The sequence below is a fragment of the Phragmites australis genome, chromosome 23 (genome assembly GCF_958298935.1).
Source record: "Phragmites australis chromosome 23, lpPhrAust1.1, whole genome shotgun sequence".
NCBI classification, from domain to species: Eukaryota; Viridiplantae; Streptophyta; class Magnoliopsida; order Poales; family Poaceae; genus Phragmites; species Phragmites australis.
In genome coordinates, this window is record NC_084943.1 from 4,248,173 (window position 1) to 4,264,905 (window position 16,733).

The following is a 16,733-nucleotide window of genomic DNA, read 5'->3' on the forward strand; positions in this document are numbered from 1 at the left end:
GGTGAGGCCTTTCCTTGATGACTTGGTGGCTCATCCGGGTTAAGACATTGTCTTTGTGATTTGGTGGCTCAATAGCCATGACCGGGTACCGACCGGGAGTATATCCTTGGTGGAGCTCCAACGTGGACTAGGGGTGGCATTCATACCATTGATTTCACAGGAAAAATCCTTGTGCCTAGTTTACTCTCTCTACTTTATTTACATTTCCATATTTACTTACTTGCAATTTACATTCTTAGATAGGTTGCAAGTGCTTTGATATACTAGATAAATCTAGAGCACATTTAGATAGAAATTGATATAGATTTATCTTGTGAAGTCTTTGGAGCCTAATAGATTCTAAATGTCCTAATTCACCCCCCCCCCCCTCCTCTTAGGACGTCACCAATCCTCACAATTGGTATCAGAGTCGGGGCTCACACCTTTTGTAAGGACATGCCATTCAAGTAGCATTTGAGACCCCGTCTCAAATTGATTGGTTAGGCTTCATCGCCTAGTGAGTTTTGACGTCTGGGGTTGGGATGGATACCTATAGTGCTCCACTTTTCGATGGCATAAATTTCCCCAGTTGTAAAATTCAAATGTCCTGTTATTTGCAAGTTAAGGGCCTAGATGTTTGGATAGTCACCGAGGAAGGGATTAGACCTCGCATCACCAACAAGGAGAGGCAATTAGATGCATTGGCGAAGAGTATCCTTTTATCATCTTTAAAAATTAATGTATTTAATCATGTTTTTTCTCTCATAAATGCACATGATATTTGGACTAGTCTCATTGAAATACATGAAGGTACAAAAGATGTGCGCAATGAGAAATATCATGTGCTTGTGACTAAATTCAATGGAATCAAGCAGTTACTCCATAAAAGTGCTAATGACATGTACTCACGTTTGAATATTCTTGTCAATGAGATCAATGGGTTAGGTTTGACGCCAATTGAAGATGATCAAGTGTTGAGAAGAATACTTCAAGCTCTTCTTATAAAGTACAAGTTGATAGTCTCCATCATCTACGACAACAATGACATCAAGAAGATGACTCCAAGTTAAGTGCTCGGTAAGATCACCGCCCATGAGATGACAATGAACATAGAGGTGAAAGCTCCTACCTCATCCAACACCAAGAATCTTTCCCTCACAAGCAAGCAAGCTCAATGCTCACACATGAAGGCGAAGATGAGGAGGCAAAAGCAAGAGTCAAGCTCAAGCAAAGATGATGGTGATCAAGATGAAAAGAGCGATGAAGAGGATGATCAAAACATATCAAGTGATGATGAAATTAATCCCAAGATGGTAAAACTCTTCTCAAAGATAAAGAAGAATATGAAGAGGATCAATGCCAAGATTGATCATCCTATCTCCATTGAAGATTTAGTCAACACAATTGATTATATCAAGAATGAGAAGAAGACCAAGAACAAAAGGGAGACAAGGGGAAGAGCCAAGGCATTCGCAAGCTTAGGAAGATGGGTGAGCGACGATGAAGAGTAAAGCTCAAGTGATGAAAGCTTCACGATCCTCCCCTCCAAGAAGAGCTCTTCCTCAAGGTCATCATCACTCAAGTCGACACACAAGCCATCTCAAAAGTGCCTTATGACCAAAGGTATGGATAGCGATATAAGTGATGATGAATCCGATGAGGATTCTCCCTTCTATGATGAACTCCTTCATTTGATCAATGAGCAACAAAGGGCCCTTAAGAAACAATCAAAAGAGCTTAAGAAATTTAATACACTTAATGACATTTATGCTATCTTTATTTCTAATTATGAACAATTATTGAGGAAATTCAATTTGCTAAACAAGGAGTATGATGAGTTTAAGGCTACATTGAGAAATGCATTGATAATATTTTTGTAGAACCATCTAATGACCTCATTGCACAAGAAAATGATAAGCTTAAGCAAGAAGTCGACAAGCTCAAGAAGGACATGGAAACACTAAAGGGTAAGAATCATGTCCAACCTCCTCAAGATAACCGTACAACCATGGTGAACAAGTTTGTGGAGAGGTCCACCATGATATGCTTCAAGTGCCATCAAGAAGACCATAAGTCTTTCCAATACAAGCCAGTCAAGAAGGAGACCAAGGAGAAGAAGAAGGCGACAAACATCTTCAACAAGACCTCCAACCTCTACACCAAATCAAACTACAAGACCAAGACTAAGAGTAACCACTACAAGCTCAAGAGGAAGGAAAATGGCAAGGTGGTTGCACACATAGTTAGGAGAAAGGATCGGAGGTGGAACCAACCCATTTGGGTTCCAAGGAAGTCATCACCAATTTGAAAGGACCCCAATCGGTTTGGGTTCTAAAGAATACTTAAAACCTGAAGTAGCCATAGAGATTTGGATGCTTGGCTTACAAAATGAAGTGAAGATTCAAGCAAAGAAGCCAAGTATACAAGATGGACGTATTGATGAAGATCATGATCATCACATACCCAAATCTCAATCCAAAGTTAAATAGGTAAGTGTAACTAGATTCTTGTTTATGTATTTTGTTTTGTTTCTAGCTCATTTGCCTTGTCTAGGATTACATATGCTTATTTCAATTTAGTACAATGCTGAGTGTATGTTTTCATATGGTAGATTGCTTGTTTTTATCTCTAACCCATGAGCAACCTACATGGTTTGTTAGTTGTAGGTTCCTTATATGGCACTAGTTTTACATTTGGTATCTTTTATGTACCATAGTCCAATCTATAGGATAAATCCCTATTTTTATCGATAACAAGTGCATATGCCTCACAAGTATTCAACACTTGTATGCTAGGGGGGGTATATCATATAGGTTGTGATTTTGTGACTAACATGTGTTACAAGTTATATCTTTTGTATTCTCATGAAGCAATCTAAAAGTCCTCGGAGATATGCATTGCTCAAACACTTTAATTGGTATCATTGTCAAATCATTTTGTTCATTTAAGCTACCTCCATGCATAATATAACTTAAACTTCCTATCTTAACATTTTGTCTAGTTGTGTATATGTTTTTTCTTATCATATGTATGCACATATATAGGGGAAGTTTATACTATATTATGTGAATTTCATGAATTATGATCCATATTCTTTTCATTTCAATTGGTATCATTTTTATTGGATCATGATTTATGAAGCTCTCTCCCATGTGCTATAGCGTTTTTCCTTTAAGTTCAACATGTGCTTATAGCCTTTTTGGGAGATTATTGTCAAAGGAGGAGAATTTTGACGACCAAAGCAAGATAAACAATGTGGGGGAGATTATAGCAATAAGCAAAATGTCTAGGAATACCGAAGTTGACAAAGGGGGAGAAGAAGAAGATGCTAGAAACAACATAAGGTGCCTAGATTGAGAAAAGAGCATAGGTCGATCAAGGGAAATAGCGGCATTGGAGAAAGGGAGAGTCACAACAAAGGGGGACTATGTGGTAAGAACATGCATCCAAGCAATGTGGTAAGATTTTGTGCTCTTTTATGATCTTGTCAATTATCATTTATCGTTTGCCACTTGCTTTGGTTGTGTTGTCATCAATCACCAAAAAGGAGTATATTGTAGAGAAAATGGCCCTATTAGGCCATGATTGTGATTTCAGTGATTAATGACAACATAGTTAATGTGACTAAAATGTTTCTCAAGAATATATGTTAGTAGGTCTCATAGATGCAATACATGAAGAAGGCACCGCAGCCGAAATAAAATTTTGTTGAATTGGAGACTTCCTAAGAGATTGGTTCTCACTGGATGGTCTGGTGTACTGAAGGCTATAATCACCATAGTATTCTCAGCATAGGAGAAAGAAGGCACTGGATAGTCCAGTTTTAAGACCCATGTACTCACCGGAGTGTTTCTGCTCCGAAGGCAAAATGGAACAACCCACTGGATGGTCCAGTGATCAGCGGAAGATATACACTAGAGCAATTCTTGTAAAAAGGGTTGCAAGTGCTAAAGAGCGATAATTAGTTGATTGGATGGTACGGTGTTTGGCTTGTGCACACTGGATGATCTCACCAGAGCATTCCTACCAAAGAGGATGCAGCTGTTGAAGAAGAAGGATGAAGTCACCGGATAGCCCGATGATCACAGAGATAGTTGCACCGGAGCATTTTCAGGGAAACGAAGAGAAGGTTTAACTCACCTGATGGTCCAGTGTGAACGGAATGAACACCGGATGAATGCACCAGAGCAATTTATACAGAGAAGACGCCAAGGCTCGAATGGCTCAAGATAACTTACCGGAAAGTCCGGTGATGGATTTGAGTATACACCAGAGAATCTGGCGTTCAGAAGAAGTTTGAGTGGAGTTCCAATGGCTAGAATCCACTTATGTACATACTGAATGGTCCGGTGCTTGTACTACTATTGTCACCAGATCATCCGGTGTTCACAGTAAAGTTGATTCGTTGGAGCAATGGCTAGTCCGCGAGTTTGATGCTATAAATACCCCTCCACTCAGTCATTTGAAGGTGTGGCATGTTGCTGGAGTCTAGAGAATCACATATACACTTTAGAAGACATCTAAGCCACCAAAGTGCTTAAAGTGTTCATCCAAGGTAATTTAGCACACTATTAGAGTGTGATTAGTGCTATTAGGCCTAGAGAGAAGTGTTGCTAGGTGCTACAACCTAGAGAGTGGATCAAGGAGTGATCCAACCGTGTACCGAGAGGTACGCCGACGCCTTGGAGTCTTTGTGACTCGCTGGTAACTTGTTGACCCTCCAACTTGGTGTGGAGCGGCCGCAAGACACGTGTACGAGGACGCGAAGACTCTTGCCTTGGGGACTGAAGCTCTGAATTGATCATGGCGGTAAGGAACCAGAAGAAAGGCTTATGGTGAGGCCTTTCCTTGGTGGCTTGGTGGCTCATCCGGGTTAAGATCTTGTCTTTGTGATTTGGTGGCTTAATAGTCGTGACCGGGTGCCGACCAGGAGCATATCCTTAGTGGAGCTCTAACGTGGACTATGGATGGTATTCATACCATCGATATCATGGGAAAAATCCTTGTGCCGAGTTTGCTATCTCTACCTTATTTACATTTCCGCATTTACTTACTTGCAATTTACCATCTTAGATAGATTGCAAGTGCTTTGATCGGTAGAGTAGACATACTAGATAAACCTAGAGCATATTTAGATAGAAATTGATATAGGTTTATCTTGTGAAGTATTTAGAGCCAAATAAATTCTAAGTATCCTAATTCACTCCCCCTCCCACCCCCCCTCTTAGGACGTCACTGATCCTTACACCTAGGGTTTTCATCTTTCTCGAGGCATCATCTCTGGTAAGGGGATCCCTAGATGAATGGGAACTACCCGTGGACACCCAGGATATCTTGTAAACAAGAAAATTATCTCTACAAATATGAAGGAAGTCTCCAGAGGACATACGATACCCCCTATATATACAGAACCTAGGGCCCTACAAAGAAAGGAGGCGATTACAAGTCAATACATGCCATTAGAAGTTACGAGTCGCCGGAAGCAGCTCGACGAGGATAGATCCATCTAGTCTAGCTACGCACCCTCCTTTAACAACTTCAGATCAATTCAAGACAAATAGGACATATGGTTATTATCCTAAGAGAGGTTCGAACCTGTCTAAAAATCTCTCTGTGTGTTCCTTTGATTTGTTTACTCAAGGCTTCCCCATCTATTGTACAAACTCATAAGATCAGCGATTCACCAATCATCGACATAACTTATAACTATCTATGATATGGTTTAAAATCCTTTTATAGTAACCTATTCTGAGGTAGTGAGGGCACCTGGCGTTGCTCATTTTGGGAGAGTAAACCTCTTTTGTTTTTTATATATTTTTTTGGTGGTAGTCTACCCCGGCTAGTAGTTGTAAAACTCTTCTCTATGGAATGAAATTGGCACAATCTCATACTGGTTATTAAAAAAGAACAATTTTTAAATTTAAATCTAGGTTAATCACTACGTGAAAAAAGGATATAAGTGACAGATGATAATCATCATAGGTGATAGGTCCCGCACCCATTACCCCGAACGTGTCACTGATGACTAGTCATAAGTGACGGGTTATGACCCGTCACCAATGAGATTATAAGTGACAGGTTATAATCTTGACCCACCACTTATGACTTATCATAAGTGACGGATTGTAATCTATGACTTGTCCCTGATAAATGATTTTCGCATTTTTTGGACACACAAAAGGTAAAAAAAAATCACCTGAGCCATCCCACGCAGGGGCCATCACCACTCGCCATATGTCACTTGCTATTTTTCACACTATTTTTATACTCTATGTTCCATGGGGATCAAACCAGCGACCTACCCTCATGCGCGTATCCGTCTTACCACCTCACTCTCACGTGTATTTTAAAGGAAGCTGGATATTTTATCCTTTTAACCTTTTTGCTAAGGGTTATCAGTGATGGGTTACAACTGTGATGGGTCACAGTTATGACCCATCACTGATGATTGTTTTGTTGAATTATTGATTATAGAATTTAGTGAATTGTTGAATATTGAATTATTGATTTACATATAAAATTTTATGAATTTCATAATATCTCATGCCAAATTTGTATAAATATTTTATGAATTTCAGAATATCTCATGTCAACGATTGCAACGAGAGTGCCTTCGATAAAACAAGCATAACTTTTGCATACGGACTCAGATTTTAATATTTGTTTATTCTACGGACATCTATAGAAAAAGTTACATCTCTTTCTCCCCGACTTTGTCAGGTTCAACAAATTTTTGAGGCCAAATTCGGCATGGAATATTGAGTTATTGCCCGCTGAAGTTTTTGCACCGTTTTCGGGACGCGCGTTTTTGTCTATAGCTGTCACTCCTTACATCAAAATTGAGCATAAATTTATAGTGGTTCCTATTCTAGTGCTACTAAGGTGAGAAAAAATAAGAAAAAAATAAAATAAAAATAAAAATTATTTGTGAAAGATGAAGTGATCACAAATTCTTAAAACAAAAGAATGGAAGGTATGCTCACATACTTACACATATATAACTAACAACCCTCTCAGTCCATAAATGTATACCATTTAAAACATCAACAAATTAAAACTTAATTTGATGCTCCTTTTCTACAATCGTGAAAAAACTTATTGTCTTTTTTGACCTAGCTTAGACAATGTACATTTCTTTTTCTTTTCCTACTCAAATTGTTCCATAAAGCATTGGGCTCTTATGCATGCTTATACATAATAGTGATTGATTTAAATAGTTCAAAGTGATGGGTCATCCCGTCATTAGTGACGGGTCACAACTTGACCTATCACTAATGACTGATCTAGGATGACTTGTCACTGATGAGTTAATCATAAGTGACGAGTTACAACTTGACATGTCACTTATGTCATTGGTGACGGATAACTTTATGACTCATCACTAATTACCTATAATAAATGATGAGTTATGATCTGATCTCTACTCGAGGTTTTATAAGTGATAGGTCGTAGTAAGACTCGTCACTAAAAGTTCTTTTGATCGTCACTTATATAGTGTCTTTTGTTTTTGTCTGTTTTTCACATGCAGTGAATATTGCTTAGAGATTGCAAGCGATTCTATGCAATGGTGTCATTTCACATCGGATGAAAACAACACATGATCGATGGCATCGTTATCAGAGGATTTGTAAAAACAACATGGTGTGCAAGTATGGCTCGATCTTATTTAAGACAGCATTTTTTTTTAAATCCCATGTTATCATTTCAGTTTTCTCCAAGAATACATAAGAGAGTTGCGTATCGGAGGATGAACAATTTAATATATCACGACACGCTGCGCGCCAACGAACATAGTCTACATGAATGAATCAAGTAAATATACTATCGAGCCAAGAATTCACGATCTTTCAGCTCTCTGCTACGGTAGTTTACTGTAGTAGTGGGTCATGGTACTGGTTACATATATATGTAATTTTTTTGAAAATTCTAGAAAAATGTCGAAATGAATATTAGTTATATTAATAAATCGGCTGAAAAAATCTAAAATGCAAAGAAAAATATCTAAAACTCAAAAAAAATATGAAACAAAATTTTTTAAGTTAGTATTACTTTTATCCATATGTTAAAATTATGTATATGCATAAAAGTACTATCGTTTTCTCTATAATTAATTGAATATATTTAACATTAATAATTTTATAAATAAATATTGAAATGTACAATATTTGTGAATCTAAGTTTTTTAATCTTTTTTTTCATGTTCTGTACAGCAAAATAAAAACAGACACGGCGTAAACGTGCCAATCTGACTAAATATATACAATGAGAAAAAAAAAAGAGAATACGGATTTACATTAAAAAAATGAACACATGGATGAAGCTCTACGTGTCAGCCTAATTACAAGTGTTCTATTAATTGATTACCCTGTGCTACGTGACGTGGAAGACGTCATCAAGTAGGCGAGGGGCGCCTCGCTCTCGTTCGAGTGCACCGACGAGCCGTCGTCCTTCTCCGTGGCGGCGTGCACCTCCCCGAGCACGGTGGCCTCCCCGAACCGCACCCGCCGCGCGCCGCTGCTGGCGGTGGGGGACCCCGCGGCGGGCGACCCGTCGAGGCTCTTGCTGCTCGGCATCGGCATCGGCATCGGCGCCACGGCGCCCGCCCTCGACGACGGCTGCCGCCCCACTTGATTCCCCACCGCCGCCCCCTCCGCCGCCGCGTTCGCCGAGCAGCAGCACCGGTACGCGCACGTGACGATCCAGAACGCCCACGGGAGCGCGACGAGCGCGAGCCCGGCGGCCGGCAGCCACTGCAGCACCTCGGCCGGCGGCAGCGTGAGGTACAGTACAAGGCACCCGCCGCCGGCCAGCACGGCGAGGAGGAGCAGCGCCGCCACCACCCACACGCACGCGTTCCCCGGTGGGCGCCGCGCCCGATCCTGTTGCTGCCTCTGCGGCGGCCCCATCGATCTGTCCTCTCAATGACCAAACAGATGGGACCGATCAAACCGCAACAAAAACTAAGAACCTGATCAACAAACTGCGGCGAACGACATTGCTCCTTCAAGATCGGATGATCTTTACAACGGCATCGATTGGCTGGTTTTCGTCTCCCGTTCTTTGATGCTGATGATTGCACACAGGCAAAAAGTCTTGATCTTTCTTGGTGATCTTGCTTTTCTGGCGCATGTCTGTGGGAAGTTGGAACCAAAGGTAACCGAAAAGTAGGGAGAGGCAGTTGACGACACCCTATTATAGCATAAGGCCTTGTTTGGATAGTCCAATCCTAGTGCAATTTGGCCCATGGGTTTGCTCCCCCTCCAAACCCAAGTGACCTTTTGGAGTGATTATATATGGTTGTTATCAAACCACATTTAGTTTACATCAACTAAAGCCTAGTGCACTAGCTTGTCTTCTTTACATAACTAGCACCATCTGACACTTACAGTGTAGTAGAACTACTTGCAGCTAGGTTAGTACTTGAAACTTGATAGCTTTCATTTGGCCTACTGAGTCATAATCGGCACATCTTTAATTGTCGTCTGTTGGAGCGTTAGTCATGAACACCCAAGATCACATGAACTATATTAAGCTTGATCTAAATTTCGCATAATTTTGTTTTTTTACTCTCGTTTCCATAAACATGTGTTGTTAAGTGTCTGTCTGATTTTTATATTACATTCTTAAGTGTCATACGTTATGATGTGCCACACAAATTATTTAGTTGTTTCTCATCTTGTTTTTTATGTTCTCATAGGCCTAATTTGGATCAGCATTATGAATGTTGAGCTGTATGTATGAACTAATTAATTAGGATGCACTTTTGAGTTGTGTCCTCGTATCAGAAAAGTACTAAAGTTTTGAATTACTATATGACTAGTACTATTGATAAACTTTGATCGGATGCATGCATGTATCAGTACTAGTGAAAGATTAACTACGTCGTGCATTTCTAAATTCTAGCAGCATTTTTAAATTCTTTGTTTTTTCCTCTTTTTTGAATTTTTTATTAGCCGGGATTTTTATCCCTGTGTCTCCCAAACAACTACCGGGAACTTTTCCCAGGCAAGATTTTTATCCTTGCTAGGAGGGGATATCATTGGCACATAAAAAATCCCCTTGGGGTTTAATTCCATATGGTTTTTGCACCCTAGCATCCAAACAAGTCCTAATAGTAATATATATACTGCATGCAATGAGATTAGTTTGCAGATAAGTACTTGTATTGCAACATGCAATGAGATTAGTTTGCAGATAAGTACCTGTATTACAACATGCTATGTACATTGCTCCATTATTGATCTGAAGATACATAATACATCAAATCTAGCTTACATTAATTTACAAATCTCAACACAATCCACTCACATAATTAAACACAAACTAATGAAAAACTGAAAAATAATTAGATAGGTGCACAAGTACATGCTCTCCTTCATGTACGTGCACAAGTACCGCCATGGATTTTAGCAGGGAAGTCACTGATCAGTTAGCTCAGACTCAGCAAGCTGTAAAGCTCCTTCATGTACATGCTCTCCTTGTCCTTCATCCTCCTCTTCTTGGAGAAGAGCACGCCATTGATGAGTGGAACAACGAGCGGCACAATCGGCTTCTGCTTCCGCACCTTCCTCCTCGCTGGCGCCATTGCCCGGCCGCCGGTCACAACCACCTCCCCATCGGCCTCCTCGAGCCTCAGCAGGCGCCCCAACGGCTGCCTCGGGGTAGTGCGCCGCTCGGCCCAGACCGTCAGCGCCATGTCGCTGCTGCCTCTCTGGAGGCTGGCCCGCTCTGCCGCAGCCTTGTCGCTGCCGCCTCTCTGGAGGCTGGCCCGCTCCGCCGCCGCCTTGTCGGCCTCCATGTGCGCCATCTTCGAGAGTGCCCGGTGGAGCTTCGCGTTGAGCGTCGCCATGGACAGCTCCATCTCGGCCAGCCTCCTCTTGAGCCGCGCCACCTCTTGCCGTGTCCTGGCCGCCTCTTCCTCCAGCTTCTTGATGGAGCTCATGACCATGAGGTCGGCTTCCTTGCGTTCTTGCTCCTCCTGCTCGTCGTTGGCCAGGGACGGCGACGACGCGAAGAACGGCGGCGAGGAGGGCACCAAGTACATTGGCACATCTTCGGAGACTGGCCTGGGCACTGGGACTGGCACCGGCAGTAGGTTTGAAGCAGGCTTACTACTACTCCCCTCTTGCTTGCCATTGTAAGTGGCACTTGCCTTGGAGTGGCTTTCCCTGGTGAGAAGACCAGAAGCCCTAACGCCATTACTCCCATCAAGCTTCGCACTCGAAGCAGCAACCGCGACATCATTTAGCCTGGGATTCCTCTCGCTGATGTCGCGACGGTCGCCATGTGCACCGGCGCTTGGCCTGAACTGGGTTTCCTTGGCGAGGATACGCTCACCAAACACGGCGACCGCCTCCTTGACAGACCGGAAGGCGCGGGACGTGTCGACCTCTCCACGGCCCGACGAGGCAGCGGCCATGCCACAGGTTGCAAGGTTGGCTTCCCTGCAGGCTACAGTGGATTGGGAGAGGCAGCGGCCATGCCACAGGTTGCGAGGTTGGCTTCCCTGCAGGCTGCAATGGATTGGGAGGCAAGAACAAGATCTCCTGGAGGGGTTTATGAAGGGTGGTTTACTTTGCTTCCACTGCAATGGCACATAGCCCAGGCCAGCAAGCAAGACACTGGCCTGTCACCTAATATGATCCTTCAAGTAGAGATGAGGTACAGTACAACGAGCTGAAATAGGAATGCTTTCTGCGCAAAAAAGGGGAGGACGCTACCTTCTGCTGTCACAGGAATTTACAACAAGTCCAAGATATCAGACACTCTCTTACCCCGGCATCATGGGAGTGGTTGGGAGAAATCATGGTCCTCCACTTGTAAAACAAACAGATATGTGCACCTTATTTACTGATATCATGAACATTTCATCTTGGCACCCTTGCAAGGGCATCAACCACATGCGCACTTCTTGTTATTTCCTTATGCATAACTTGTGCTAACAGTGCTGTGTACAATTTTCAACACATAGATCAAAGCTTAGAAAGAGTCCATGTAAAAGTAACCACAGGGTAGTAAAATGTCCATTTCATTTCCTTCCTTGTATCCCAAGGTGATAAGGTAATGAATTCATGGTACAAAATCAACTATCCATGAAAACTCTAGCAGAAATATACATGTATCCATCCTTCACACCTATTTGAACGAAAAATGGTAAAATAATTTATTGAAAAACAAACCAATGATGAGAAGGTAACCAACAGGGCAAGTTACCTGATACCAACATTGCTGACAGCTTAAATCAACTAATTCACATGACCACAATACATCCTACACATCTACAGAGTACAGACAAGTGAGAAGCGCCCAACTGTGATTGCCCAGGGAAAAACAATCACTGGATACATCTAAAACGTAAGATCCTTGGGATCCTCAATTATCTTGGAGAGTGTTTGCAGAAAAGCAGCAAGATCAGCTCCATAAATAACCCGATGATCAGCGGTAACATTGACCTAGATGTATTGATCAGATGCGAAATTATCAAATTACGAAAAAAGCCATTAAATCAAAAACAGGTGGCAAGAAAGGAAAAGTTCGATAGGTACAGGTAACTTACCTGCATTTGGTTCTTAATTCCGATTCTACCATCTTTTGTACCAACAACTGTCGGTTGTAATGCTCCAAGGGCCATGATTGCACCCTGTTTTCAGTAACCCAGATATTTCAATTAGGTATGCAGCATTGCATGAAAACAGAAAGGGATAACGAAATAGAATCTTCATCTTACAGTTCCAGGTGGCAAGATTGCATCAAATCTATCAACTCCAAACATGCCCAGATTTGAAAGTGTAAATGTACCTGCAGATTGAACATGAGCAGCTATTAGCATACACAAATAATATGGTTGGTGGAAATGTTTCTCGTACCTAACACCAAGAGCACTAACAAAGGAAAAAAAGATAGCAATAGACAATACAGGAACCTCTAAGTTAATTGCCAATCAGTCATATTTTAGCCAAGCCTTTAATTCTGAGACAACAAAGGATTTAAAAATAAATCATCAAGAAATGTTTAAACAATAGCACATTAAAAGGTGAATAAAATATATGAAAGATACTTATCTCATTATTTGAATTTCAGAATTTCAATCATGTTATTTTATCAGGAAAGTAAGCAAGTGCACACTGCAGTCTACCGTCACCATTTGGACTGAATATTATATTTTAAAACAGAGAAACCAAACATCAAATTACTCAGCAAGAGCTGGGCTACATCTGCCCATTTGACAGAGCTGACAATCAAATTAATCCCGTAAATGAAAATAAGAAAAGAAACAAGCATTGGCATTCTTGATATTCTTTTTACTCTAAAAACTGCCAACAGGAGGAATTATTTGGAAATAAACTTTACAAAAGCGAAATAACATATTGGAACAATTTGTCAACAGATCTAGTGCATTGATTTACCTCTTTGTTTATTTCATGATAAATAACAAATTCTGCAATGGTATAATATCTCTTTTTTAAAAGTAAATCATAGCACTGTTTCGGGCACCTCTTTCAAGAGAAACTACGGCAAGATGCACTACAGAATCGACATAGGGTTTTCCAGGTGAAACTCTGAGACAAGGTGCAGCAAATTTTAATTAACAACACTACAAAGAAAAACTGTTACACTTACCTAGATGATACAAGGCTTAAATGGAACTCCACAAACCTCAGTCAACCTGTTAAAGCTAATTTAAACTATTTCGTTGTTTCTGTGCTCTACCCTCCATCTTCAGATTAGCATCTAATCATTAGCTCGACATAGTCATTTCAGGTTGCCATAAGCGTTTTGAAACGAACGCCTAACAGTCATTTCCTTCCCTCTCCACACGAAGAGAATTGCACACTGGTATCAGGCAATGAAGAGGGGAAGCATCAGCCATATCAGGGATTTATACTTTGTTTAATAGAACATAGTCCAAAACAGCTCTAATACGTATCAAGGTGTAACAGAGCCATGTCTGATGGTATCTGATAAATATTCAAAGTTTATATCGAAATGAGCTGAAGAATCAGGCAATCTACTACAGAGAGGATTACACCTTACCCAGGTAAGTTTATGCAATGAAAGTATGTGTCATACAGATAATAAAGGATCTGAAACTTATCCCGATACCAGTATGTCACTTCATCAGGGTATCGGGATATCATAGCTGATGTGTGTTGCAAAGCATGCATACATAAGGATTGCGCCCCATTTATATGGAATGAAAGTATGTGTCACCCAACTAAGTTATATGAAATCAGAGCAATATCTAGCATGAATAACATCTAGCAACTTCTGTTATTCGTACTGGATATGAATTTAATGGACACAACAGTCAATACCTATAATCATCTTACTCAGAACACATAGAAAAGGTGCACATCAATGTGCTACGGATTCAGGTTTGTGTATGAAGCAAAGAAAAATACCCGAATTGTATTCGTGGGGCTGCAGCTGCTTTGCTCGCGCCTTATCAACCAACTCCTTCCATTTCCTTGACAATGAATAAATGTCAACCTGCATAACCCAACAATTAACCATTTATTCAAACAAAAATAACATCATAAACATCAAATATTCAGTATACACAGTAAATACACAAAGCGTTCAACCTTATCAGCATCCTGAAGCACCGGCGTAATCAACCCACCATCCACGGCCACAGCCACAGCAATGCTGATGCTACTGTTGTATGTGAAGCTCTTCCCATCCCTACAGCTGGAGTTCACCACAGGATGCTGCACCAGTGCCATTGCTGTCGCCTTTGCCAGCAGCGCTGTCATTGTCACGCCCTTCGACTTAATCTGCAAAAAGGCCACTCCTTAACCCAATCATTCATGGCATAACACAACAGAACAGTCCTAAACATTGAAAAGACGCTCACTTTCTTGTAGAGTGCATCGAGAGCATCAGTTGTGATCGTATATCCCACTCTGAACGTCGGTACGGCGAGGCTCTCCACCATGTTCTTGCTCACAGCGCCCTGCATTGTCGTGAATAGCACCGTCGAGCCCAATGGAACATCCGGCCGTGCAGCAGCCACTGGCGCCGCCTTCTTCGGCGCAGCCGCCGCGGCCTCGGCATCCTTGGCCACAATTCGCCCGCCCGGGCCTGACCCCGTAACCGAGAAAAGATCGACGCCCAGGTCCTTGGCGAGCTTCTTGGCGTAGGGCGACGCAACCACCCGCACCCCGCCTTGTGTTGCTGGCGAGGGCGGCGCCGGAGCAGAGACTGCTGCAGGCGCTGGGGGAGGTGGGGATGCTTCTTGGGCGGCGGTTTCTTGCGGAGGTGGCGGTGAGGAGGAGGGGGAGAAGGATGCGAACTGTGACTGGGCGAGCGGGATCTCCTCCTCGGACTCGGCGAGGAGCGCGATGGCGGAGCCGACGGGCGCAGACTCGCCGGCGGGCACGAGGACGGCGGCGAGGAACCCGTCGTGGAACGTCTCGACGTCCATGTCGGCCTTGTCGGACTCGACGACGACGACGGGGTCGCCCTTGGCGAGGCGATCGCCCTCGGCGGCGGTCCAGGAGATGATCTTGCCCTCCGTCATGGTGGAGCTGAGCGCCGGCATGAAGATCTCCCGGATCTTTGCCTCCACCCGGCAGCGGCGACGGGAGGATGATGCGGGCGCGCCCGCGCGGCGGCGGAGCGCGGACGCCGAGGTGAGCAACGTGGAGTGGAGGTAGAGGAGGCCGGCCATTGCGGGGGCGCGGGGGAGGGGGAGCAGGTGGAGGTGGAGGTGGAGGTGAGGGGAGAGAGGAGCGTGGCGGCGAGGCTTTGATAGTCTGAGTTGGTGGCTGCTCCTCGCTTGCTGCTGCCGCCGCCCGCCTTGGGAGTGTCGGAAGCGCCGCGGCGGATTAGCCGAGGACGACGACGAGAGAGGTGGGGCAGGTGCAGGTTTGAGCTAGTCGCTGCTTCTGCTAAGCCCGGCTTTGGGGGTTGCTCCGAAGTCCAACAAGCCAAGGTTCAACCAATACTAGTTTTTTTTTTTTCGGAGTAAATTTTATTGAGTAAATTTTACAAAAATATACAAAACTGTCAAAATTACATTCTCAGACGAGTCTCTAACAAACTGCACAATGATTGACCCTGGCTATCACGAAACCACACGCTCAGCCAATGCAACAATATTTAAATATCCGATCACACATGTAAATCAGGTGATATTGTGATGACTCGTAGGCTTACCATGATAGTCTACACATGTCATCCATGGGAATAGTCTAGTCATATTGTAGCAGCTTCCACATAAGTAACATGGGTTGAGTATAACGCTCCAACTTTATGAGAAAAAAATGATTCCCCTATAGCCAGGGTTCGCAAATGCATTGAAAATCAAAAATCCGCGAAAACCGGTCAATTGGGTTCGCACCAAATTCTGAATTCGACCTGTTTTTTGAATTCGAATTCAGAAAACTCAAAGAAAATCACAAAAGAATCTAAAAATACTAGAGACAATTCTAAGACATATTGTGAAAAAAATAAATTCTAAGACATATTGTGAAAAAAAAATCAAAAATAATATCGTTTGCATTATATTTCAAGGAGAGGAAGTTTGGGGAAAAAGCATGCTTTAAAAAGTATGCAGCTCATTTATTAACTCGTGTTAAGAAAAATATTAACATGTGAACACATTTTTTTTTTGCAGGGTGTAACTTAAAAGGATCTATAAAATTAGTTTCATTTTATTTAGAGTTTTATTAAATTCTCCATAATTTTTACAAAGTTCACAAGCATAAAGTGAACAAATTAAGAAAAAACATTGTAATTAACTTTGTCAT

At 42.3% G+C, this 16,733-nt stretch overlaps 3 protein-coding genes across 3 annotated transcripts; all 3 read right to left on the bottom strand.

Annotated features, from left to right (window-relative positions):
- Positions 1–8,292: 8,292 nt before the first annotated feature.
- Positions 8,293–9,162, bottom strand: LOC133906721 (uncharacterized). Its single transcript, XM_062348699.1, has one exon. It carries the CDS (start codon positions 8,883–8,885, stop codon positions 8,340–8,342), a length of 546 nt encoding a protein of 181 aa, XP_062204683.1. The 5' UTR covers positions 8,886–9,162; the 3' UTR covers positions 8,293–8,339.
- Positions 9,163–10,139: 977 nt separating this feature from the next.
- LOC133906748 (uncharacterized) lies at positions 10,140–11,611 on the bottom strand. Its single transcript, XM_062348735.1, has one exon. The coding sequence runs from the start codon at positions 11,396–11,398 to the stop codon at positions 10,409–10,411; it is 990 nt and encodes a 329-aa protein (XP_062204719.1). The 5' UTR covers positions 11,399–11,611; the 3' UTR covers positions 10,140–10,408.
- Positions 11,612–11,999: 388 nt separating this feature from the next.
- Positions 12,000–15,871, bottom strand: LOC133906747 (dihydrolipoyllysine-residue acetyltransferase component 5 of pyruvate dehydrogenase complex, chloroplastic-like). The gene is made up of 6 exons (XM_062348734.1): positions 14,837–15,871; positions 14,565–14,756; positions 14,382–14,469; positions 12,707–12,777; positions 12,536–12,619; positions 12,000–12,431 (listed from the first exon to the last, which is right to left on the bottom strand). The coding sequence occupies exons 1-6, from the start codon at positions 15,650–15,652 to the stop codon at positions 12,327–12,329; spliced, it is 1,356 nt and encodes a 451-aa protein (XP_062204718.1). The 5' UTR covers positions 15,653–15,871; the 3' UTR covers positions 12,000–12,326.
- Positions 15,872–16,733: the final 862 nt, after the last annotated feature.